The sequence below is a fragment of the Mustelus asterias genome, chromosome 15 (assembly GCF_964213995.1).
Source record: "Mustelus asterias chromosome 15, sMusAst1.hap1.1, whole genome shotgun sequence".
In the NCBI taxonomy this organism is placed as follows: domain Eukaryota; kingdom Metazoa; phylum Chordata; class Chondrichthyes; order Carcharhiniformes; family Triakidae; genus Mustelus; species Mustelus asterias.
Genome location: NC_135815.1, coordinates 65,415,941 through 65,443,802, shown reverse-complemented (window position 1 = coordinate 65,443,802; position 27,862 = coordinate 65,415,941). Strand labels below are relative to the sequence as shown.

The 27,862-nt window shown below is 45.3% G+C and overlaps 1 protein-coding gene across 3 annotated transcripts in view; it reads left to right on the top strand.

The window, feature by feature from the left end:
- The window catches only part of tulp4a (TUB like protein 4a), a 469,011-nt gene that overhangs the window by 151,802 nt on the left and 289,347 nt on the right, over positions 1-27,862 (top strand). For all 3 annotated transcript variants that reach the window (XR_013499659.1, XM_078229991.1, XM_078229993.1), the window contains exon 4: positions 17,748-17,928. Coding sequence is in view for 2 of the 3 variants with exons in the window: in XM_078229991.1 (XP_078086117.1) it covers positions 17,748-17,928 (181 nt within the window). In the remaining variant the exon portion in view is untranslated. The remainder of the gene's footprint in view (positions 1-17,747; positions 17,929-27,862) is intronic.

Genomic DNA, 27,862 nt, shown 5'->3' with positions numbered 1-27,862 from the left:
AGGGATTAGCGGGTAAAAACATGTGGGGGTAGGGCCTGGGTGGGATTGTGGTCGGTGCAGACTCGGTGGGCCGAATGGCCTTCTTCTGCACTGTAGGGTTTCTGTGATTCTGTGACTGGGGACAGCTATTTTTCACAGAACATTCCAGTTTTAGTTTTGCTTTCAGAATCTGCTTGAAGCTGAGACAGACAGCAATGCATTTCCCTCTCTCTCTGGAGTTGGAGATTCTGTTGTCTGGGTGACTGTTTTTCGAGGCTGTCAGAGACTAGGTTTACCTCTCTGAAGTTTGACTGTTTTGAGGATATATCCTTCTCTGAAAATTGCTGGCTTGGCTCTGTAGAAACATAGAAAAACCACAGCACAAACAGGCCCTTCGGCCCACAAGTTGTGCCGAACACATCCCTACCTTCTAGACCTACCTATAACCCTCCATCCTATTAAACTCCATGTACTCATCCAGGAGTCTCTTAAAATACCCTATTGAGTTCGCCTCCACCACCACTGATGGCAGCCGATTCCACTCGCCCACCACCCTCTGTGTGAAAAACTTACCCCTAACATCTCCCCTGTACCTACCCCCCAGCACCTTAAACCTGTGTCCTCTCGGAGCAGCCATTTCCACCCTGGGAAAAAGCCTCTGAGAGTCCACCCGATCTATGCCTCTCAACATCTTATATACCTCTATTAGGTCTCCTCTCATCCTTCATCTCTCCAAGGAGAAAAGACCGAGCTCCCTCAGCCTATCCTCATAAGGCATGCCACTCAATCCAGGCAACATCCTTGTAAATCTCCTCTGCACCCTTTCAATCTTTTCCACATCCTTCCTATAGTGAGGCGACCAGAACTGAGCATAGTACTCCAAGTGGGGTCTGACGAGGGTCTTATATAGCTGCATCATTATCCCCGGACTCCAAACCTCAATCCCTCGATTGATAAAGGCCAGCACACCATACGCCTTCTTAACCACCTCCTCCACCTGCGGGGCCGATTTTAGAGTCCTATGGACCGGACCCCAAGGTCCTTCTGATCCTCTACAGTACTAAGAGTCTTTCCCTTTATATTGTACTCCTTCATCCCATTTGACCTACCAAAATGGACCACGACGCATTTATCTGGGTTGAAGTCCATCTGCCACTTCTCCACCCAGTCTTGCATCCTATCTATGTCCCTCTGTAACTTCTGACATCCCTCCAGACTATCCACAACCCCACCAACCTTCGTGTTGTCGGCAAACTTACCAACCCATCCCTCCACTTCCTCATCCAGGTCATTTATGAAAATGGCAAACAGCAAGGGTCCCAGAACAGATCCCTGGGGCACACCACTGGTGACCGACCTCCATTTAGAAAAAGACCCATCTATACCCACTCTCTGCCTCCTTTGGGCAAGCCAGTTCTGGATCCACCGGGCAGCAGCACCTTGGATCCCATGCCCTCTCACTTTTTCTAGAAGCCTTGCATGGGGGACCTTATCGAACGCCTTGCTAAAATCCATATAAACCACATCTACCGCCTTCCCTTCGTCAATGTGTTTAGTCACATTTTCGAAGAACTCCACCAGGCTCGTAAGGCACGATCTGCCCTTGACAAAGCCATGGTGAGTATTCTTGAGCATACTAAACCTCTCTAAATGCTCATATATCCTGTCCCTCAGGATCTTCTCCATCAGTTTACCAACCACTGAGGTTAGACTCACCGATCGGTAATTACCTGGGCTATCCCTATTCCCCTTCTTGAAAATAGGAACCACATCCGCAATCCTCCGGCACCTCACCTCTCCCGTCTCCATCGACGACGCAAAGATCATCGCCAGAGGCTCTGCAATCTCCTCCCTCGCCTCCCACAGTAACCAGGGGTACATCCCATCCGGACCCGGCGACTTATTTATCTTGATGCCATTCAAAGATTCCAGCACAACCTCTTTCTTAAAGTCCACATACTCAATCTTTTCAGTCCACCGCAAGCCCACAGTACATCCACCCAGGTCATTCTCTGTGAAAACCGAGGCAAAATACTCATTGAGCACTTCTGCCATTTCTACTGGTTCCGTACAGACTTTCCCGCCTTCACCTTTTATAGGCCCTATTCCGTCACGTCTCATCCTTTTTCTCTTCACATATTTATAGAACGCCTTAGGGTTCTCCTTAATCCTACCTGCCAGGACCTTCTCGTATGTCCATAGGTGTTCCAAAGCTGAAAATCCAGCATCACGTGATCATATTTGGTTTTGTGCTAATTAAGTCTGAAGAAGGATGTATGTTTGTGGGATGTTGCTTTACCTTGGTGCAACAGAGAAAGCTAGCTGTTAGGAATTATACTGTAACATATCTAAGGCTTACAATTGGTAAAAGTTATGCTAATTGTTTTTGTTATATTCTGTGTTCTTAAATAAACTTTGTTTGATAAAAGCTTTCTCGTGTGTCACTTGAATCATACGAGGAATGAAACACCTTATGCTCACCAATGCCAAAATCAAAATCTTAACATTACTCCAGGTGTGGCCTCACCAATGCCCTATACAATTGCTGTAAAACATTACTAATCCTGTATGCAAATCATCTTATTACGAAAGTGAACATGCCATTTGCTTTCTTTACTGCCTGCTGTACCTGCGTGCTTACTTTCAGCGATTGATTTCAACATGAGAACACCAAAGTCGCGCTGAGTATCCACCCCTTTCAATTTACACACATTCAAATAATTGCGTTCCTATTTTTTCTACTAAAGTGGATAGCCTCACATTTATCCTCGTTATATATGCTGCATCTGCGACCATATGCCCACACATTCAGCCTGTCCAAATCATGCTGAAGCATCTCTCATTCTTCTCACAGCTCATCCTACCACTCAACTTTATATCATCTGCAAATTTGGATATAATACATTTAGTTCCCTCTTCCAAATCATTAAAATCTGATGTGAACAGTTGGGGTCCTAGCATCTATCCCTCTAGTCGCTGCCTGCCAATCGGGAAAAAGACCCATTTATTCCAACTCTTTGCTTCCTGACTGCTAACCAGCTTTCTATCCATCTCAGGGAAACATGGTGGCACAGTGGCCAGCACTGCTGTCTAACAGTGGCAGGGACTCAGGTTCAATTCCTGCTTAGGTGATTGTGTGGAGTTTGCTCTTTCTCCGTGTCTGCAAGGGTTTCCTCCCCCGGGTACTCTGGGTTCCTCCCGCACTCCTAAGATATGCAGGCTAGGTTGATTGGCCATGCTAAATTGCCCCCAGGATTAACAAGATAAATATATGGGGTTAAGGGGATAGGGCCTGGGTGGGATTGTTGTCAGTGCAGGCTCGATGGGCCGAATGGCTTCTTCCTGCACTGTAGGGATTTTCTGATTCAAGACACAACCCGTAAACCCATGTTCTTTAACTTTACATAGTAATCTGCTATGTGAGACTTTGTCAAAAGCCTCACCCACTGGGTCTCCCTGGTTCCAGTAGATTTGTCAAGCATGATTTCCCTTTCGTAAATGCACGCTGACTTTGTCTGATTATACCACTGCTTTCCAGATATGGCTGTAATACAGTTTGCAATTATTTACAAAACTTATAGAATCAATGGCAGGAATTTTCAGAACCTTTTGGAGGCAGGTTTGGAGGTTGCTGAAATGGTTGCATTGCTCTCCAGTCTGGTAATTCTTCCCAAGTGTGGGTGGGGTGTGTGAATGGAATCCTGTCTGGCAGAGGCAGATGCCAACTCAGGCCATTGAGGGACCAAATAACCAGCAATTTCACAGTACGATGGGAGTTTGCTGGAATTGAACAGGACCCCTGGTGACAGGAGATGTGAATACAATGGCAGGTCACAGCGTTATATTCTAAATTTACAGACTTGTGTTCAAAGCAACACATCTGCATGTAAATGGAAGTTATTTGGAAGCATTCTCATGAGGACTGATTCCCAAGATGATTCTGCCTACTATTTATAGGATGCAGTTTCCACCATTAGATGACACCTTCAACTTATGGCAACCTCTTGCTTGCCACCTATTTAAGCAATGCTCAGTGGAGCTGCATGTTTGCCTTCTCTTTGGCCCTTCCTGCCCATCATCTCTAAATTGCCAATTATGGCCACCTTAGAAAGCATAGAAATCATAGAAACCCTACAGTACAGAAAGAGGCCATTCGGCCCATCGAGTCTGCACCGACCACAATCCCACCCAGACCCTACCCTCCATATCCCTACATATTTTACCCACTAATCCCTCTAACCTACGCATCTCAGGACACTAAGGGGCAATTTTAGCATGGCCAATCAACCTAACCCACACATCTTTGGACTGTGGGAGGAAACCGGAGCACCCGGAGGAAACCCACGCAGACACGAGGAGAATGTGCAAACTCCACACAGACAGTGACCCAAGCCGGGAATCGAATCCAGGTCCCTGGAGTTGTGAAGCAGCAGTGCTAACCACTGTGCTACTGTGCCACCCCTTAGATTAAATCTCTACTAGACATGGTACAGAAATGTGTAGGGTCAGAACCTGGGCCATGGTATTGGGTTCCTGATGCCTGTGGGAAAAATTCAGCCCATGTAGCCATAGGCTACATAGAAACATAGAAAAACTACAGCACAAACAGGCCCTTCGGCCCACAAGTTGTGCCGAACACATCCCTACCTTCTAGACCTACCTATAACCCTCCATCCTATTAAGCTCCATGTACTCATCCAGGAGTCTCTTAAAATACCCTATTGAGTTCGCCTCCACCACCACTGACGGCAGCCGATTCCACTCGCCCACCACCCTCTGTGTGAAAAACGTACCCCTAACATCTCCCCTGTACCTACCCCCCAGCACCTTAAACCTGTGTCCTCTTGTAGCAGCCATTTCCACCCTGGGAAAAAGCCTCTGAGAGTCCACCCGATCAATGCCTGTCAACATCTTATACACCTCTATTAGGTCTCCTCTCATCCTTCGTCTCTCCAAGGAGAAAAGACCGAGCTCCCTCAGTCTATCCTCAGGAGGCATGCCACTCAATCCAGGCAACATCCTTGTAAATCTCCTTTGCACCCTTTCAATCTTTTCCACATCCTTTCTATAGTGAGGCGACCAGAACTGAGCACAGTACTCCAAGTGGGGTCTGACGAGGGTCTTATATAGCTGCTTCATTATCCCCGGACTCCTAAACTCAATCCCTCGCTTGATAAAGGCCAGCACACCATACGCCTTCTTAACCACCTCCTCTACCTGCGGGGCCGATTTTAGAGTCCTATGGACCCGGACCCCAAGGTCCTTCTGATCCTCTACAATAGAGGTAACTTGAAAAATCCACAGTTACCCAAGGCCAGAATTGAATCCTGGTTTCTGGCGTTGTGAGGCAGCAGTGCTAAGCACTCTGCCACCGTGCCACCCTACCTGGCAGTGGAAAGTAGAGCAGTATTAGCTGAGGATGAGGATATACCAGACAGTAATATCAAGGTAAATGGAATACTTGGAGTGTTTAATAGAACTAGAGTGGGCAATAATAAGTCACAGATGGGGTCAGAGTAAGGGGGGAAAGTAAAAAAGCCTAAATCAAGATTAACTTACATGTGGTTAATGCATGGAGTGTGGTTAATAAGATTGATGAACTACAGGCATAGATTGGCAAATGAAACTCTGACATTATTGCTGTAAGAAGTTTAACAACACCAGGTTAAAGTCCAACAGGTTTATTTGGTAGCAAAAGCCACACAAGCTTTCGGAGCTGCAAGCCCCTTCTTCAGGTGAGTGGGAATTCTGTTCACAAACAGAGCATATAAAGACACAGACTCAATTTACATGAATAATGGTTGGAATGCGAATACTTACAACTAATCAAGTCTTTAAGAAACAAAACAATGTGAGTGGAGAGAGCATCAAGACAGGCTAAAAAGATGTGTATTGTCTCCAGACAAGACAGCCAGTGAAACTCTGTGGGGGTTACAGATAGTGTGACATGAACCCAATATCCCGGTTGAGGCCGTCCTCGTGTGTGCGGAACGTGGCTATCAGTTTCTGCTCAGCGACTCTGCGCCGTCGTGTGTCGCGAAGGCCGCCTTGGAGAACGCTTACCCGAATATCAGAGGCCGAATGCCTGTGACCGCTTTTTGTTTCTTAAAGACTTGATTAGTTGTAAGTATTCGCATTCCAACCATTATTCATGTAAATTGAGTCTGTGTCTTTATATGCTCTGTTTGTGAACAGAATTCCCACTCACCTGAAGAAGGGGCTTGCAGCTACGAAAGCTTGTGTGGCTTTTGCTACCAAATAAACCTGTTGGACTTTAACCTGGTGTTGTTAAACTTCTTACTGTGTTTACCCCAGTCCAACGCCGGCATCTCCACATTATTGCTGTAACAGAGTCCTGGCTCAAACAAGAGCAGGGCTGGGCACTAAATATTCCTGGATACAAGGTGTTAGGAGAGGCAGGAAAGGAAGAAAAGGGGAGGGGAAATGCAGTATTGATTATAGGTGGCATTACAGTACTAGAGAGAGGGGATCCAGAGGGTCTATGACGGAATCTCTCTGACTAGAGGTTAGAAATGAAAAAGGTGCAGTAACAGTAATTGATGTAGTATATAGATCACCAACTAGTGGAATCATAGAATCCCTACAGTGCAGAAGAAGGCCATTTGGCCCATCATGTCTTTACCGACTCTCCGGACCCTTTTCTCATATCCCCATGTGTTTACCCCACTAATGCCCCTAACCTACACATCTTGGGACACTAAGGGACAATTAGCATGGCCAATTCACAAAGAGAAACAAATCTGCAAAGAAATTGCAGAGAGATGCAAAAATATAGAGTAATTATAATAGGGGACTTCAGTTATCCAAATATAGACTGGGATAGAAATAGTGCAAAGAGACCAGAAGGATGAGAGAGTTCTTGGAGTTCGTTCAAGATAATTTTCTGCAGGAGTATGTTTCTGGTCCAGCAAAATGAACGGCACTGTTGGACCTGGTTGGCCCAAGTGGATCAGGTAACAGTGGGAGACCATTTAGGGGACAATGACTATTTTATCATAAGGTTTAGGTTGGCCATTGAAAAAGGACAAGGAGCAATCCAGAACAGGGTTAATTAATTGCAGGAAAGCCCAATGAGAATGCATCTGATTCAAGTGAGTTCAAAGAAGTTCATAGAATCCCTACAGTGCAGAAGGAGGCCATTCGGCCCATCGCGTCTGCACCAACAACAAGCCCACCCAGGCCCTATCCCCGTCACCCCACATATTTACCCCACTAATCCCTCTAACTTACACATCTTGAGACACTAAGGGACAATTTAGCATGGCCAATCAACCTAACCTGCACATCTTTGCAGTGTGGGAGGAAACTGGAGCACCCGGAGGAAACCCACGCAGACACAAGGAGAATGTGCAAACTCCACACAGTCAGTGACCCAAGTCGGGAATTGAACCCAGGTCCCTGGAGCTGTGAGGCAGCAGTGCTAACCAGTGTGCCAACATGCCATGAGTTGGAATGAAATGTTGGTGAAAAAAATGGTGGCTGAACAATGGGCTGCCTTTAAAGAGATAGAATCACAGGTAATGTCAAGGTATATTTCCTTGAAGGGGAAAGGTAGGACAAATAAATGTAGAGCCCCCTGGATGATATAGTGGTGAAGATGAAAAGGAAGAAAGAGCTTGTTTAACAGATGTCAAGTAGAAAATACAGTGGAGAATCTGGCTGAATATAGGACCAGAGGGCAAATGAAAAAAATAATAAGGAGAGAGCATAAAAAGAGACTGACAGCTAACATACAAGGTCTTTAAGCATATTAATAATAAAAGGGTGGTGAAAGAAAGAGTGAGGCCAATTAGGGATAAAAAGGGGACTTGCAGTTGGAGACAGGAAAAATAGTGGAGGTATTAAATGAGTACTTTTGCATTTGATTTTACAAAGGAAGAGAATGCTACCAGGCTGAGGCAAACGAGGAGGTAACTCATATACTAGAAGAATTTGCAATTGAGAGGGAGGACTTTTGGGCTATCTTTACTTAAAATTGATAAGGTGTAGGACCTGGTGGGATGCATCCAACAACACTGAGGGAGGTGAGAGTGGAAACTAGTGATAATCTTCAAACCATCCTTAGATGCTGGAGGACTGGAGAATTTCAAATGTTCAAAAAGGGGTTCAAGGGTAATGCTGGGAACTACAGACCAGTCAGTTTGACTTCAAAGAACAGTACAGCACAGGAAACAGGCCCTTCGGCCCTCCAAGCCTGTGCCGCTCCTTGGTCCAACTAGACCAATCGTTTGTATCCCTCCATTCCCAGGCTGCTCATGTGACTATCCAGGTAAGTCTTAAACGATGTCAGCGTGCCTGCCTCCACCACCCTACTTGGCAGCGCATTCCAGGCCCCCACCACCCTCTGTGTAAAAAACATCCCTCTAATATCTGAGTTATACTTCGCCCCTCTCACCTTGAGCCCGTGACCCCTCGTGAACATCACTTCTGATCTGGGAAAGCTTCCCACCGTTCACCCTATCTATCCCCTTCATAATCTTGTACACCTCTATTAGATCTCCCCTCATTCTCCGTCTTTCCAGGGAGAACAACCCCAGTTTACCCAATCTCTCCTCATACCAGGCAATGGTAGGGACATTTCTGGAAATTATAGTTCAGGACAATATCAATTGTCACTTAGACAAGAGCAAAGTAACTAAGGAAAGCCAGCGTAGATTGGAGGAAGATTTGTAGTGGATGTTAGCATCATAGAATCCCTATAGTGCAGAAGGAGGCCATTCAGCCCATCGAGTCTGCACCGACAACAATCCCACCCAAGTCCTATTCCTGTAACTCCACATATTTATCCCGCTCATCCCTCTAACATTACGCATCCCGGGACATTAAGGGGCAATTTAGCATGGCCAATCAACCTAACACGCATATTTTTGGACTGTGGGAGGAAACCAGAGCACCCAGAGGAAACCCATGCAGACACAGGAAGAACGTGCAGACTCCACACAGACAGTGACCAGAGCCGGGGAATTAAGGGTAAATCATGTTTCATAGAATACCTACAGTGCAGAAGGACACCATTCGGCCCATCGAGTCTGCACTGACCACAATCCCATCCAGGCCTAATTCCCGTAACCCCATATATTTACCCGGCTAATTTCCTGACACTAGAGTCAATTTAGCTTTGCCAATCCACCTAACCCGCACATCTTTGGGGTGTGGGAGGAAACTAGAGCACCCAGAGGAAACCCACGCAGACACAGGGAGAACGTGCAGACTCCACACAGACAGTGACCAGAGCCGGGGAATCAAACGCAGGTCCCTGGAGATGTGAGGCAGCAGTGCTAACCACTGTGCCACCGTGCTGCCCATGTTGTGATCCTTGTTCTTCCTGTTATATATTCATGTGTGGTATGCATGATTTCAAAATTTGTGGATGATACAAAGATTGGAAGCATTGTCAGCTATGTTAAGGATAACCTTGAACTTCAAAAGGATGTAGACATTTTGGTGGATTGGGCAGACAAGTGGCAAGTGATGTTCAATGCAAAGAAGTGTGAGGTGATTCATTCTGGCTGGAAAATATGGAGGGATAGTATACAATAAAGGAGGGGAGCTCTAAAGCAGGTGAGGAATGTAGGACCTCGGTGTATATGTTTGTAAGTCAGTGAAGGTGGCAGAGCATGTTGACAGAGCCGTTAATAAAGCATATAGCATCTGAGCTTTTATTAACAGAGGCATTGAGTACTAGAGTAAGGAATTCATGTTGAACTTGTACATGATAGTAATTAGGCCTCATCTAGAGTACTGCGCCCAGTTCTAGGCATACTTGAGGAAGGATGTGAAGGCATTGGAGAGAGTACAGAGGAGATTCACAAGAATGATTCCAGGGATAAGGAACTGTAGCTACAAGAAGAGATTGCAAATGCTGGGTCTGTTTTCTTTTGGGAAAATGCTCAAAAGGAGACTTGATAGAGGTAATCAAGATCCTGAGGGATATGAACAGGGTAAATAGTGAGAAACAGTTCCCTCTCAAGACAGGATCGAGAATTAGAGGGCATAGATTCAGAATAATTTGCAAAAGGAGTAGGAATCTATTATTAAAGGAGTAAGAGGATATTATTAAAACTGGAAAGAGTGCCGAAAAGATTTACTGGGCTGCTACCAGGGCTTGATTGTTTGAGTTAAAAGGAGAGGCTGGATAGACAGCCTCAACCTGCACAGCTGCTTTGAGCGTCCTATGAACTCGGACCCCAAGATCCTTCTGATCTTCCACTCTGACAAGAGTCCTACCATCAATGTTATATTCCGCCATCCTATTTGACCTGCCAAAATGAACCACCTCACACTTATCTGGGTTCAACTCCATCTGCCACTTCTACGCCCAGTCTTGCATCCTATCAATATCTCGTTGCAACATCTGACATCCCTCCACACTATCCACAACACCTCCAACCTTTGTGTCATCAGCAAACTTACCAACCCATCCTTCCACTTCCTCATCCAGGTCATTTATAAAAATCACAAAGAGTAAGGGTCCCAGAACAGATCCCTGGGGCACTCCGCTGGTGACCGACCTCCATGCAGAATATGACCCATCTATAACCACTAACCACTTCTGTGGGCAAGCCAGTTCTGGATCCACAAAGCAATGTCCCCTTGGATCCCATGCCCCATCACTTTCTCAATAAGCCTTGCATGGGGCACCTTATCAAATGCCTTGCTGAAGTCCATATGTACTACATCTACTGCTCTTCCTTCATCAATGTGTTTAGTCACATCCTCAAAAAGTTCAATCAGGCTCGTAAGGCATGATCTGCCTTTGACAAAGCCATGCTGACTATTCTTAATCATATTATACCTCTCCAAATGTTCATAAATCCTGCCTCTCAGGATCTTCTCCATCAACTTACCAACCACTGAGGTTAGACTCACTGGTCTATAATTTCCAGGGCTATCTCTACTCCCTTTCTTGAATAAAGGAACAACATCCGCAATCCTCCGGAACCTCTCCCGTCTCCATGATGCAAAGATCATCGCCAGAGGCTCAGCAATCTCCTCCCTCGCCTCCCACAGTAGCCTGGAGAACATCTCATCCGGTCCCGGCGACTTATCTAACTTGATGCTTTTCAAAAGCTCCAACACATCCTCTTTCTTAATATCTACATGCTCAAGCTTTTCAGTCCGCTGCAAGTCTGCACTACAAGCACCAAGATCCTTTTCCATAGTGAATACTGAAGTGAAGTATTAATTAAGTACCTCTGCTATTTCTTCTGGTTCCGTACAACTTTCCCACCGTCACACTTGATAGGTCTTATTCTTTCACGTCTTATCCTCTTGCTCTTCACATACTTGTAGAATGCCTTGGGGTTTTCCTTAATCCTGCCTGCCCAGGCCTTCTCATGACCCCTTCTGGCTCTCCTAATTTCCTTCTTAAGATCCTTCCTATTAGCCGTATACTCTTCAAGATCTCTAACATTACCTAGCTCCCTGAACCTTTTGTAAGCTTTTTTCTTCCTGACTAGATTCATTACAGCCTTTGTACACCACGGTTTCTGTAACCTACCATAACTTCCCTGTTTCATTGGAACATTGCTATGTAGAACTCCAGTCAAATATTCCCTGAAAATTTGCCATATTTCTTCCATACATTTCCCTGAGAAAACCTCTTTCCAATTTAAGCCTCCAATTTCCTGCCTGATAGCCTCATAATTCCCCTTACTCCAATTGAATACTTTTCTAAGTTGTCTTACCTCCAATGCGGCACGGTAGCACAGTGGTTAACACTGCTGCTTCACAGCTCCAGGGACCTGGGTTCGATTCCCAGCTTGGGTCACTGTCTGTGTGGAGTCTGCACGTTCTCCTCGTGTCTGCGTGGGATTCCTCCGGTTGCTCCGGTTTCCTCCCACAGTCCAAAGACGTGTGGGTTAGGTTGATTGACCATGCTAAAATTGCCCCTTAGTGTCCTGGGATGCGTAGATTAGAGGGATTAGCGGGTAAAATATGTAGGGATATGGGGGTAGGGCCTGGGTGGGATTGTGGTCGGTGCAGACTCGATGGGCCGAATGGCCTCTTTCTGTACTGTAGGGTTTCTATGATTTCTATGATTTCTATTGTAAAGGAGATAGAATTATGATCACTATCTACAAAATGCTCTCCCAGTGAGAGACCTGACACCTGCCCAGGTTCATTTCCCAATACCAAATCAAGTACAGCCTCTCCTCTTGTAGGCTTATCTACATACTGTGTCAAGAAACCCTCCTGGACACACTTAACAAACTCCTCCCCATCTACACCCCTTACTCTAGGGAGATTCCAATCAATATTTGGGAAATTAAAATCTCCCATCACGACAACTCTTATTATTACTCCTTTCCAGGATCTGTTTTCCTATCTGCTCCTCAACATCCCTGTTACTGTTGGGCGGCCTATAGAAAACACCCAGTAAAGTTATTGACCCCTTCCTGTTCCTAACCTCCACCCACAGAGACTCCGTAGACAATCCCTCCATGGTGTCCATCTTTTCTGCAGCCGTGACACTATCTCTGATCAACGGTGCCACTCCCCCACCTCTTTTGCCTCCCTCCCTGTCCCTTCTGAAACATCTGAAAGCCGGCATTTGAAGTAACCAGTCCTGTCCCTGAGTCATCCAAGTCTCTGTAATGGCCACCACATCATATTTCCAAGTCGTGATCCATGCTCTAAGCTCATCCACTTTGTTCACATCACTCCTTGGGTTAATATAGACACATCTCAAACCTTCGGTCTGAGCGCTCCCCTTCTCTATCACCTGCCTATCCTCCCTCTCACACTGTCGACAAGCTTTCTCTATTTGTGAGCTAACCTCCTCTCTCCCAGTTACTTCAATTTGATTCCCACCCCCCACAACCATTCTAGTTTAAACTCTTCCCCAGTAGCCTTAGCAAACCTCCCCACCAGGATACTGGTCCCCCTGGGATTCAAGTACAACCCGTCCTTATTGTACAGGTCACACCTGCCCCAAAAGAGGTCCCAATGATCCAGAAACCTGAATCCCTGCCCCCTGCTCCAGTCCCTCAGCCATGCATTTATCCTCCACCTCATTCCATTCCTACTCTCACTGTCGCGTGGCACAGGCAGCAATCCCGAGATTATTACCTTTGCGGTCCTTCTTCTCAACTTCCTTCCCAACTCCCTATATTCTCCTTTCAGGACCTCTTTCCTTTTCCTACCTATGTCATTGGTACCAATATGTACCACGACCTCTGGCTCTTTTCCCTCCCACTTCAGGATATCTTGGATGTGATCAGAAACATCCCGAATCCTGGCACCAGGGAGGCAAACTACAAAGAACAGTACAGCACAGGAAACAGGCCCTTCGGCCCTCCAAGCCTGTGCCGCTCCTTGGTCCAACTAGACCAATCGTTTGTATCCCTCCATTCCCAGGCTGCTCATGTGACTATCCAGGTAAGTCTTAAACGATGTCAGCGTGTCTACCTCCACCACCCTACTTGGCAGCGCATTCCAGGCCCCCACCACCCTCTGTGTAAAAAAAATCCCTTAATATCTGAGTTATACTTCGCCCCTTGAGCCCGTGACCCCTCGTGATCGTCACTTCTGATCTGGGAAAAAGCTTCCCACCGTTCACCCTATCTATCCCCTTCATAATCTTGTACACCTCTATTAGATCTCCCCTCATTCTCTGTCTTTCCAGGGAGAACACGCCCAGTTTACCCAATCTCTCCTCATAGCTAAGACCCTCCATACCAGGCAACATCCTGGTAAACCTTCTCTGCACTCTCTTTAATGCCTCCACATCCTTCTGGTAGTGCGGCGACCAGAACTGGACGCAGTACTCCAAATGTGGCCTAACCAGCATTCTATACAGCTGCATCATCAGACTCCAGCTTTTATACTCTATACCCCGTCCTATAAAGGCAAGCATACCATATGCCTTCTTCACCACCTTCTCCACCTGTGCTGCCACCTTCAAGGATTTGTGGACGTGCACACCTAGATCCCTCTGTGTTTCTATACTCTTGATGGCTCTGCCATTTATTGTATAGCTCCTCCCTACATTAGTTCTTCCAAAATGCATCACTTCGCATTTATCTGGATTAAATTCCATCTGCCACCTCTCCGCCCAATTTTCCAGCCTATCTATATCTTGCTGTATTGCCCGACAATGCTCATCGCTATCCGCAAGTCCAGCCATCTTCGTGTCATCTGCAAACTTGCTGAGAACACCAGTTACACCTTCTTCCAAATCATTTATATATATCACAAATAGCAGAGGTCCCAGTACAGAGCCCTGCGGGGAACACCACTGGTCACAGACCTCCAGCCGGAAAAAGACCCTTCGACCGCTACCCCCTGTCTCCTATGGCCAAGCCAGTTCTCCACCCATCTAACCACTTCTCCTTGTGTCCCATGAGCCTTAACCTTCTTAACCAACCTGCCATGTGGGACTTTGTCAAATGCCTTGCTGAAATCCATATAGATGACATCCATGGCCCTTCCTTCGTCAACCATTTTTGTCACTTCCTCAAAAAACTCCACCAAATTTGTACGGCATGACCTCCCTCTTACAAAACCATGCTGTTTCTCACTAATGAGATTGTTCCTTATGTGTCCAAAGAAGCGACAAAGGTTTCCGCCAGAGGCCCAGCAATTTCATCGTCTCCTTGAGCAGTTTAGGATAGGATCCGAGATTCTTGACCGCGTCCACAGAATCGCCTGTCTGACCCCCTCACTATAGAGTTCCCTATCATTACTGCCTTCCTCCTCCTTTCCCTACCCTTCTGAGCTACAGGGCCGGACTCTGTGCCGGAGGCACGGCCACTGTTGCTTCCCCCAGGTAGGCTGTCTCTCCCCCCCCCAACAGCACTCAAACAGGAGTACTTATTGTTAAGGGGCACAGCCTCTGGGGTACTCTCTAGTACCTGACCTTTCCCCTTCCCCTTCCTAACCGTGACCCACTTGTCTGCCTCCCGTGGCCCCGGTGTGACCACCTGCCTGTAACTCCTCTCTATCACCTCCTCATTCTCCCTGACCAGACAAAGGTCATCAAGCTGCAGCTCCAGTTCCCTAACACGGTCCCTTAGGAGCTGCAGCTCGACGCACCTGGCGCAGATATGGACGTCCGGCAGGCTAGGAGACTCCAGGACCTCCCACATCCGACACCAAGAACAACAAACTGGCCTCACACTCATGGGTATAGGATGACACATTTAAGTGGCCATTAATTGAATCCATTGAAGAGTATAGGCGGTTAAGAGAGAAATCAGGAGGGCAAAAAGGGGACACGAGATTGTTTCGGCAGATAAGGCAAAGGAGAATCCAAAGTGCTTCTACAAATACATAAAGTTCAAAAGAGTAACTAGGGAGAGAGTAGGGCCTCTTAAGGATCAACAAGGTCATCTATGTGCAGATCCACAAGAGCTGGGTGAGATCCTAAATGAATATTTCTCATCAGTATTTATTGTTGAGAAAAGCATGGATGTTAGGGAACTTGGGGAAATAAATTGTGATGTCTTGAGGAGTGTACATATTACAGAGAAGGAGGTGCTGGAAGTCTTAAAACACATCAAGGTAGATAAATCCCCGGGACCTGATGAAGTGTATCCCAGGACATTGTGGGAGGCTAAGGAGGAAATTGTGGATCCCTAGCAGAGATATTTGAATGATCGATAGTCACAGGTGAGATGCCTGAAGATTGGAGGGTGGCAAATGTTGTGCCTTTGTTTAAAAAGGGCTGCAGGGAAAAGCCTGGGAACTACAGGCCAGTGAGCCTCACATCTGTGGTGGGTAAGTTGTTGGAAGGTATTTTGAGAGACAGGATCTACAGGCATTTAGAGACGCAAGGACTGATTAGGGACAGTCAGCATGGCTTTGTGAGTGGAAAATCATGTTTCACAAATTTGATTGAGTTTTTTGAAGGGGTAACCAAGAAGGTAGATGAGGGCAGTGCAGTTGATATTGTCCACTTGGACTTTAGCAAGGCTTTTGTCAAGGTACCGCATGGTAGGTTGTTGCATAAGGTTAAATCTCATGGGATCCAGGGTGAGGTAGCTAAATGGATATAAAATTGGCTTGATGACAGAAGCCAGAGGGTGGTTGTAGAGGGTTGTTTTTCAAACTGGAGGTCTGTGACTAGCGGTGTGTCTCAGGGATCGGTGCTGGATCCACTGTTATTTGTCATTTATATTAATGATTTGGATGAGAATATAGGAGGCATGGTTAGTAAGTTTGCAGATGACACCCAGATTGGTGCCATAGTGGACAGTGAAGAAGGTTATCTCGGATTGCAACAGGATCTTGATCAATTGGGCAAATGATGAATGGCAGATAGAGTTTAATTTAGATAAATGCGAGGTGATGCATTTTGGTAGATTGAACCAGGGCAGGACTTAGTTAATGGTAGGGCGTTGGGGAGGGTTACAGAACTAGGGGTACAGGTTCATAGCTCCTTGAAAGTGGAGTCACAGGTGGACAGAATGGTGAAGAAGGTATTCAGCATGCTTGGTCAGAACATTAAATACAGGAGTTGGGATGTCTTGTTGAAGTTGTGCAAAACATTGGTGAGGCCACACTTGGAATACTGTGTACAATTCTGATCATCCTATTATAGAAAGGATATTATTAAACTGGAAAGAGTGCAGAAGAGATTTACTAGGATGCTACCGGGACTTGATGGTTTGAGTTATAAGGAGAAGCTGGATAGTCTGGGACTTTTTTCTTTGGAGTGTAGAAGGCTGAGGGGTGATCTTATAAAGGTCTATAAAATAATGAGGGGCATAGATCTGCTAGATAGTCAATATCTTTTCCCAAGAGTAGGGGAGTCTAAAATTAAAGGGCATAGGTTTAAGGTGAGAGGGGAGAGATACAAAAGGGTCCAGAGGGGCAATTTTTTCACACAGTGAGTGATGAGTGTCTGGAACCAGGTGCCAGAGGTGGTAGTAGAGACGGGTACAATTTTGTCTTTTAAAAAGCATTTAGACAGTTACATGGGTAAGATGGGTACAGAGGGATATGGGTCAAATGTGGGCAATTGGGACTAGCTTAGAGGTTTAAAAAAATAAGGGCGACATGGACAAGTTGGGCCGAAGGGTCTGTTTCCATGCTCTAACTCTCTATGATTCTATGACTGTATGATAAAGGCAAGTGTCCCATATGTCGTCTTAACTATCCTGTTCACCTGTTCTGCCACCTTCAGGGATCTGTGAATAACTACCCCAAGATCCATCGGTTCCTCTGAGCTTGCTTGTATTCTGTCATTCTGTAAACCTCTATGACTTAAAGGGCCATTAATTGGCCAGTTAAGGACCTCAATAAACAAAAGGGCAGATTGGGTTTGAACTGCCCCCCTACAAATCACAACAGGTTGGGAGTGGATTGGTAGGCAGTGGGCAGGCCACAGGCTGCATTTCATTTGCCCCACCAACCCACCCATCAAACCCACCAACAGGGAGTGTAAAATTCTGCTCTGGATTACTTTGAGGCCATCCTGGCAAGTACAGTACCAGAGAGAATTTTGGACTCAATAACACTGTAGGGAACAACAACATTGTTCCTGGACTTGCATAATGTCAAACTGGAAAACCTAGTAAAGGCAAAATAAATAACTGACAAATGATGGGGAGAACAACAATTTAATTGTTTTGAACCAAATCCTTGTAAAGCAATGATTAATGACTTAGGAATTCCATACTTACTCTTGAATCTTCAATTTCAGTTCCATTGTTGCTTCAGTAGTTTGTTTTAAGTGGTTTGATGTACAACAAAAAATTCTGGTTCTTTGGTATTTTGCTGTCTGACTTTTATTTTTTATGTAGGTGCTGTTTGGTACAGCTGATGGACAAGTGATAGTCATGGACTGTCATGGACGTATGCTGGCTCATGTTTTACTTCATGAATCTGATGGTATCCTGGGAATGTCTTGGAATTATCCCAGTTTTCTTGTGGAGGACAGTAGCGAGAGTGACACAGACTCTGATGATTACTCGCCACCACAAGGTACCTATTCATATGTCTAAGTTACTTACGGTTGGGAAATTCTAGAAATAAAATCTTGGTTTCTAAATATTTTACTGGCATTTAATTGTGTACTTGCTTTGACCCAGTATTTACACTGTATTTGTCCCAACTTTTTCTGTCACCATTCCTGGATATGACCTGTCCCACCAGCATGACAGACCAATATGGGTGGCAGAATAATAATTTGCAGTCAGGAAAGATTAGCCCTGGAAGTCATCAGCATTTATTATGAACTCTTAAAGTTTCATTGCTTCAGGTCGAACACAGGCAAGGGAATCATCTGATATTACCACCACCTGCCCTCCCTCAGTTGATGGATCAGCGCTTCTCCTAGTTTATTACACTTGGAAGAAGCACTGAGAATAAAAAAGAGTGTACTATAGAATATCTATCACCAAACTGCACCACTAATGACCAAGCTGACCAAGTCCTGAAGGGCAAATCTGCCAGGCTGGACTTGCAGCAGGTGGTGAGAGAAACAACACGAAAGAAAGACCTACTTGATTTGTTCTTGCCTATATTCCGTACTTTATATTGCTGGTGGGTTTAGATGTACTACCAGGATTCTTGAAGCTTGAGCTTGCTGAATTTGGTTTGCTTGTAGAATCATTGGCTTCCTCAGGTTTTACTGGGTACTGAAAGATGGCACAATGTGAACACTGATCCATAAGCACACCATACCCTCGTCACAGATCCAACAGCCCTTTCACCCAGCTTCAACATGCCATGCCAACATTGGACACTCCTCAACTGTTTGCGCATTGGCCAATGCCTTTATGCAGCAAATCAGCACAAGTGCGGCCTTGCAGTGAACCCAGACTGCAGTTGTGATACACCTCAATCAATGACCCCTGCCAAAATTCAGTAGAGGGCTCAGAGAGCTCTGTTTAGCCACTGCAGAAGTTATAGCCTGGCTTGGTGATTACTGTAAGAAGTTTAACAACACCAGGTTAAAGTCCAACAGGTTTATTTGGTAGCAAAAGCCACACAAGCTTTCGGAGCTCCAAGCCCCTTCTTCAGGTGACTCACTTCACTCTTCTTCTTCTTCACTCACCTGAAGAAGGGGTTTGGAGCTCCGAAAGCTTGTGTGGCTTTTGCTACCAAATAAACCTGTTGGACTTTAACCTGGTGTGTTAAACTTCTTACTGTGTTTACCCCAGTTCAACGCCGGCATCTCCACATTGGTGATTACTGCACATGCTAAAAAAGAAACCTATCTACCACCTGTTTATGACGACAATAAGGGTGAGCAGCTCCCAGTCCTTGTGAGACGAAGTCCCATTTTCACTCTGATGGCAATCTCCATTGTGTGGTGTACAACTACCATTTTAAACTCAGTGTAGATCAAGCAGGTCAAAATTGAGTTTTCATACGATACTGTAGACCATTAGCAACAGTAGAATTGTATTCAACCACAATGCGTAACCTCAAGGCCCACCATATCGCTTACCATCAATTACCAACAACTCTAGTTCAATAAGGAGTGTAGGAGCAGCACCAGGCATAAACTAAGAAAGAGATGATGGTGAAGCTACAAAACAGGGTTGCAAGCTTGCTAAATGGCAATATGTAATCGATAGAACTAAGAAATCCCACAACCTATGGATCAGATCAAAATTCTACACCACATTGTGATTGGTGGTGGACAGTTAAAGAACTAAATGGAGGACAAGGCTCCCAGAACATCTAGATCTCCAATGATTGTGTTCACAGCATGTTATTGTAAAAAAATAAGGCTGAAGCATTTTTAATCATGTTCAATCAGAAGTGCCGTGGCTGATCTATCTTGAGCTTTTTCTGAGGTCTCTTACCATCACAGATGCTAGTCTTCAATCAATTCATTTCACTGCATGAAATATCCAGAAATAGTTGAAGGCAACAGATACAGCAAATGATATGGGCTCAGACGACATTCTGGCTGTAGTATTAAAGACTTGTGCCTCAAAGCTAGATGTGCCCTTCGCCAAACCGGTCCAGTACACTTATACCATTAATATTTACCACAATGCGTAAAATTATCCAGGCATAACCGCCCACAAAGAGTGGATAAATCCAAACTAGGTAATTACCACTGTCCCGCCGACTTTATATTATTAGCACAGTGATGGAAGGTGTGATAGACATTGCTATCAAGCATAACTTACTCAGCAACATCAGCTTGCCGATGCTCAGTTGGGATTTTTCCCAGGCCTTTCAGCTGCAGATCTCATTATGGCTGTTACGACCCAGCCCAGGTGAGGTTCCCCAAAATTGTTAATCCGGGTGAGATACCTCAATTTTTGTCACTGTCTGGCTGGGATACCCCCAAATTGTTATAATCTTGGATGAGGAGGGATTAACTGGCTCCTTGTCTTTATTCAACCCCTCCGTTAGTCGCAACAAAATTTAATCTGGAAACGATTCCTTTTAGGAACATAGAAAAACTACAGCACAAAACAGGCCCTTCGGCCCACAAGTTGTGCCGAACATATCCCTACCTTTTAGGCCTACCTATAACCCTCCATCCTATTAAGTCCCATGTACTCATCCAGGAGTCTCTTAAAAGACCCTATTGAGTTTGCCTCCACCACCACTGACGGCAGCCGATTCCACTCGCCCACCACCCTCTGAGTGAAAAACTTACCCCTAACATCTCCCCTGTACCTACCCCCCAGCACCTTAAACCTGTGTCCTCTCGGAGCAGCCATTTCCACCCTGGGAAAAAGCCTCTGAGAGTCCACCCGATCTATGCCTCTCAACATCTTATATACCTCTATTACGTCTCCTCTCATCCTACGTCTCTCCAAGGAGAAAAGACCGAGCTCCCTCAGCCTATCATCATGAGGCATGCCACTCACTCCAGGCAACATCCTTGTAAATCTCCTCTGCACTCTTTCAATCTTTTCCACATCCTTCCTGTAATGAGGCGACCAGAACTGAGCACAGCACTCCAAGTGGGGTCTGACGAGGGTCTTATATAGCTGCATCATTATCCCTGGACTCCTAAACTCAATCCCTCGATTGATAAACGCCAGCACACCATATGCCTTCTTAACCACCACCTCCACCTGCGGGGCCGATTTTAGAGTCCTATGGACCCGGACCCCAAGATCCTTCTGATCCTCTACAGTACTAAGAGTTTTTCCCTTTATATTGTACTCCTTCATCCCATTTGACCTACCAAAGTGGACCACTACGCATTTATCTGGGTTGAAGTCCATCTGCCACTTCTCTGCCCAGCCTTGCATCCTATCTATGTCCCTCGGTAACTTCTGACATCCCTCCAGACTATCCACAACCCCACCAACCTTTGTGTCGTCGGCAAACGTACGAACCCATCCCTCCACTTCCTCATCCAGGTCATTTATGAAAATGACAAACAGCAAGGGTCCCAGAACAGATCCCTGGGGCACACCACTGGTGACCGACCTCCATTTAGAAAAAGACCCATCTATGCCCACTCTCTGCCTCCTTTGGGCAAGCCAGTTCTGGATCCACAGGGCAGCAGCCCCTTGGATCCCATGCCCTCTCACTTTTTCTAGAAGCCTTGCATGGGGGACCTGAGGTCATGAACACTTATCTACCAGACCCAATAGTTAGATTTTAAAAAGAGCCAATTTAACCATTTTTTTAAAGTTAAGGATAGAATGAGTTTATTAATTATTAAAGGCAAGAAAATGGTAAAATACATGCATTTATGTTCATGCAGATGAGAAGGGAGAATTTTAAGTAAATATTTAGAAAGGTATACAGAACAGTCCTTGACTAATGAAGAGTAGATGATTGAGCTGTTGCGATTCGAGATTGTAGCTGAGTTGACTTCAGTAGGTTTCGCAATTCCAGGTTTCTGTGCAAAGAACAAAGAAAACTACAGCACTGAAACAGGCCCTTTGGCCCTCCAAGCCTGCACCGACCATGACGCCCGACTGAGCTAAAACTCCCTATCCTTCCCAGGATCATATCCCGCTATTCTCAACCTATTCATGTATTTGTCAAGACACCCCTTAAAAGTCACTATCGTATATGCTTCCACTACCTCCCCTGGCAGCAAGTTCCAGGCACCCACCAGCCTCTGTATAAAAAAACTTGCCTCGTGCATCTCCTTTAAACCTTGTAGTTTGGTAGAGAAACTGCCCAGTTCTCTTTTCAGCAATGGCCCTTTCAGACTTTCACAATCAGACAGAGAGAGAAATGGAGATTTACCTGCAAAAATGGCTATTTACAGGGTGCTGAGCGTCCTTGCTGGCTTTTATTTCTGTCAAATTTCCAGCACTTGTTCTCACAGAGTGCACACACCGACAGACAACCTGAGGCAGCTTTTCAGCTGGTTTTTAACTAATTCTTTGTATATTCCAAGTGGAAAGGCAAATCTGGGCATTACTTGGGGAATCTCTTGATAAAATGGCTATTATGTCCCATTGTCCCCACCAGAAATGGTAATACGTGTCCGTTAACAGGATGGGGTTACATTGCCTCTTAGCTAATCCCCTGCCGTTATTCAGACAGTGGCTTTCTGTGTCCATTTTTTAATTAAAACTCAGTAAACATTATGCCCTTGTTCAAAAATGGTTGAAATGATAAGCCCAGTAAGGGGTAGGCAGTGGCACATTGATATTGCCGCTGAATTAGTAATCCAGAGACCCAGGGTAATGCTCTTGGGACCCTAGTTAATAAAAACATAGAAGATAGGAACAGGAATAGGCCATTCAGCCCTTTGAGCCTGCTCTGCCATTCCGTATGAATATGGCTCATCATCCAACTAATAGCCTGATCCTGCCTTCCCCCCCACATCCTTTGATCCCTTTTGCCCCAAGAGCTATAGCTAACTCCTTCTTGAAAACATACAATGTTTTGGCCTCAACTGCTTTTTGTGATAACGAATTCCACAGACTTTCCACTCTCTGGGTGAAGAAATTTCTCCTAATTTCAGTCCTGAAAGGTTTACCCCTTATCCTTAGACTATGACCCCTGGTCTGGAACCCCACCCCCCCTCACCATCGGGAACATTCTTCCTGCATCAACCCTGTCTAGTCCTATAGGTAAATTCTCTCTCCTCATCCTAATCGAATCAAACTCCTCATATGTCAGTCTCACCAGCCTAGGGAGTAGTCTGGTAAACCTTCAATCTACTCCCTCCACAGCAAGAACATCCTTTCTCAGATAAGGAGACCAAAGCTACACACAATATTCCAGCTGTGGCCTCACCAAGGCCCTATATAATTGCATCAAGACATCCCTGCCCTCCTGGTTAGGTGCATTGGCCATGCTAAATTCTCCTTCAGTGTACCCGAACAGGCACCAGAATGTGGCAACTAGGGGATTTTCACAGTAATTTAGTAGCAGTGTTAATGTAAGTTTACTTGTGACACTAATAAATAAATTTAAAACTTTATTCCATTGTGCAACAGAGCCAACTGTGGCTGTTGCTGTTTTCCCCTGAGAGAGCATCCCCTTCAATCTTTGATCCTATTATTGATTTTCCCCAACCATTTGGGCGGCATGATGGCGCTGCTGCATCACAGTGCCAGGGACCCGGATTCAATTCCGACCTTGGGTCACTGTCTGTGTGGAGTTTGCATGTTCTCCCCGTATCTGCATGGTTTTCCTCCGGGTGCTCCGGTTTCCTCCCACAGTCCAAAGATGTGCAGGTTAGGGAGATTGGCCACGCTAAATTGACCCTAGTGACAGGAATTAGCAGGGTGGGGTTACGGGAATAGGGTCTGCGTGGGATTGTGTTTGTTGTAGACTTGATGGGCTGAATGGCCTCCTTCTACACTGTAGGAATTCTATGAATGCCACGAGGAAGACTTAGTTGAAACTGAGTTGCCTGATTGTTTCTATGCTACTATACCAAGTGAGAATGATGCAGAATTATTTCCAAGAAAAGAAGTTCCAAATCATACTTCTAGGGTCAAGCACAGCCAAATTCCAGAACATCATATACAACCAAAGCGGAAAAGACATCCTCCTGATCAGCTTTCTCATTGACTGTGTATAATGATTAATGATGCATAGTATTGTGTCTAGAGTATTACTACTGATCCTATGTATAACGTTGTAGTAATTTTTGTATACAAATAAAGGAAAAAGGATGTTATATAATGTTATACAGTACCGACCTTTTGTACAAGATGATCTCCACCCAGCCAGAAACAGGCTCAGCTTTTGTTTGAAGGAATTGAATGAATCAGTGTCCACTACGTGAGATGGCAACCTGTTCCAGAGGTCGACTATTTTCAGGGATCTAAGCTAGATTTGGCCTGATACAAAATTTTGTGACCCCCTTGTCCTCCATAACAAGTTTAATTGGAACAAACTGTCTATTCAAGGACAATCTAACTCCTTCCATGATATAAACCTACCCCTAAGTCTACACTTCTCTACAGCTTGGAGTCCAATTTCTTTTAACTTGACCTGATAACAAAGATGCTTGAGAATTTTTATTCATTCAAGGGATGTGGGTGTCATTGACTAGGCCAATATTTATTGCCCATCTCTAATTGCCCTTGAGATGGTGCGGATGAGCTGCGTTCTTGAACCACTGCAGTCCGTGGTGTAGGTACACTGACAATGTTAGGGATCAAGGTCCACGATTTTGACCCAGTGATAATGAAGGATTGGTGAGTGGCCTGGAGAGGAGGTGGTGTTCCCATGTACCTCCTGCCCTTGTCCTTCTAGATGGTGGTGGTTGTGGGCTTGGAAGGTGCTGTCTAAGGAGCATTGGCAATTTCCTGCATCTTGTAGATGCTGCTACTATATGTCGATGGCGGAAGGAGTGAATGTGGTGAGGGTGCCAACTCAGCAGGCTGTTTTGTCCTGGATGGTGTCAAGCTTCTTGAAATGTTGTTGGAGCTGAACTCATCCAGGCATATGAAGACTATTCCACCACATTCTTGACTTGGGCTTGTAGATTGTGGACAGGCTTTGGGGAGTCAGGTGGTAATTTACTCACCACAGGATTCCTAGCCTCTGACCTGCTCTTGTAGCCACAGTATTTATATGGCTGGTCCAGTTCAGTTTGTGGTCAGTGGTAACCCCCAGGATGTTGATAGTGGGGGATTTAGTGATGTTAATGGCATTGAACATTGAATGTCAAGGAGTGATGGCTAGATTCTCTCTTTTTGGAGATTATGGGCGGCACGGTGGTTAGCACTGCTGCCTCACAGCGCCAGGGACCCAGGTTCAATTCCGGCTTCAGGTTAGCACTGCTGCTTCACAGCTCCAGGGTCCCGGGTTCGATTCCCAACTCGGGTCACTGTCTGTGTGGAGTTTGCACATTCTCCTCATGTCTGCGTGGGTTTCCTCCGGGTGCTCCGGTTTCCTCCCACAGTCCAAAGATGTGCGGGTTAGGTTGATTGGCCATGCTAAAATTGCCCCTTAGTGTCCTGGGATGCGTAGGTTAGAGGGATTAGTGGGTAAATATGTGGGGGTAGGGCCTGGGTGGGATTGTGGTCGGTGCAGACTCGATGGGCCGAATGGCCTCCTTCTGCACTGTAGGGTTTCTATGTTTCTATGTTTCTATATATATAAAAGGATAGCAGGTTGCTTTAAGAGCTAATCACATGATTTGTTGATGTCAATACGGGGTGAGGCTACTGATTTGCTTTCAATTTTGTACTCTGCAGAGTAGAGAACAACTGCGCAATAAACCTGTTGTATGTTGGTTTCAATTTATGTGTGTAAACCACATTCTTTTTTCGTTGAAACTGACACCCCTAGCATGGTTAGGACATTACAGTATCCAATTTTGTTGTGCACCGGGATGACATCCTAGTGTACAGCAATAATTCGCAAAACCACGTACAGCAACTGGAAGCCCTCTTCCAGCCAACTAATTTGCTGGTCAATCTCGCAAAGAGCCAGTTCACTAAGGCTAAAATGCATTATCTAGAACACATAGTGGGTCATGAGCAGATACTACCCAGGGCTACCAAGGTAAAAGCCACAGCCCAGTTCCCTATTCCGACACAAGCAGGCAATCATGCAGTTCTTATTTCTTTGGCAAGTTTGTCCCAAACTTTAGCACAGTAGCTGACCCGCTCAAAGGCCTACTACAGAAAAAACAGCATTAATCATAGAATCCTTACATTGAATGCTCTCCTCCTGCACTGTATCAAATCTGCACCGACTCTCCGACAGAGCATCTTACCCAGGCCCTGTCCTCATAAACCCACGTATTTATCCTGCTAATCCCCCTAACCTACACATCTTTGAACTATGGGCGGAAACCAGAGCACCTGGAGAAAACTCACGCAGACATGGGAGAATGTGCAAACTCCACACAGACAGTACCCAAGGCTGGAATTGAACTCAGATCCCTGGCGCTGAGAGGCAGCAGTGCTAACCATTGTGCAACCGTGCCAACCCATGATGTCGCCAAACTATTTCATCTGCAGTTTGAACTGTATAAGCAATTTAACTGTTTTTGCTAAAACTATGGCTGGTACCCATTTCTTATTTGTGGCATAATTACGTGCTGACACTCGATCTCCTTCTTGAAGTGAGCATTGTTTTACTCTCTCTTCTCATCTAACAACCTGAGATTGTTGTTGATGCATTTTTATCTCTCACGTTATGTGCTAACACTTGATCTCCTTCTTGAAATGAGCATTATTTTGCACCTCTTATCTAGGAGGTAATAACAAATCCAATGTAGTTCTCATCTTTCTCTTTTAAGAGTAGTAATAACCTTGGATAACCATGAGTAATGATTCTATAAGATGCCAAAAAGCTATTCACATGATGTGATAATGTTATGAAGAGGGAGGTTGATCCCCGCTCTGAGAACTAACACCTAACCACTCAAAGAGGAGTATCTAGCCTCATAAAATTGTGAGAGAAATAGTATGATCTGCTCTTCAGCAACTTTTAGTGGTTAAATCAAAATAACTGCCTGAGACACTCTCTGTAAAATCAACAAGTAACACTTTATTTATCTAACCAACAGTGAACAGGGTAACTAAACTATTAACTCACCGAATAAAGCACTATTCATAGTCATAGAGGTTTGCAGCATGGAAACAGGCCCTTCAGCCCAACTTGTCCATGCCGCCCTTTTTTTTAAACCCCTAAGCTAGTCCCAATTGGCCGCATTTGGCCCATATTCTTCGATACCCACCTTACCTGTGTAACTGTCTAAATGATTTTTAAAAGACAAAATTGTACCCGCGCCTCTCCTACTACTTCTGGCAGCTTGTTCCAGACACTCACCACCCAGTGTGTGAAAAATTGCCCCACTGGACCTTTTGTATCTCTCCCCTTTCACCTTAAACCTATGCCTGCTAGTTTTAGACTCCCCTACCTTTGGGAAAAGATATTGACTATCTAGGTGATCTGTGCCACTCTTATTTTATAGACCTCTATAAGATCAATCCTCAGCCTTCTACGCTCCAGAGAAAAAAGTCCCAGTCTATCCAGCCTCTCCTTATAACTCAAACCATCAAGTCCCGGTAGCATCCTAGTAAATCTTTTATGCACTCTTTCTAGTTTAATAATATCCTTTCTATAATAGGGTGACCAGAACTGTACACAATATTCCAAGTGTGGCCTTACCAATGTCTTGTACAACTTCAACAAGACGTCTTAACTCCTGTATTCAGTGTTCTGACCAATGAAACCAAGCATGCCTTCTTCACCACTCTGTTCACCTGTGACTCCACTTTCGAGGAGCTATGACCTGTACACCTAGATCTCTTTATTCTGTAACTCTCCCCAACACCCTACCATTAACTGAGTAAGTCCTGCCCTGGTTCAATCTACCAAAATGCATCACCTCGCATTTATCTAAATTAAACTCCATCTGCCATTCGTCAGCCCACCGGCCCAATTGATCAAGATCCCGTTGCAATCTGAGATAACCACCTTCACTGTCCACTATGTCACCAATCCTGGTTTCATCTGCAAACGTACTAACCATGCCCCCTATATTCTCATC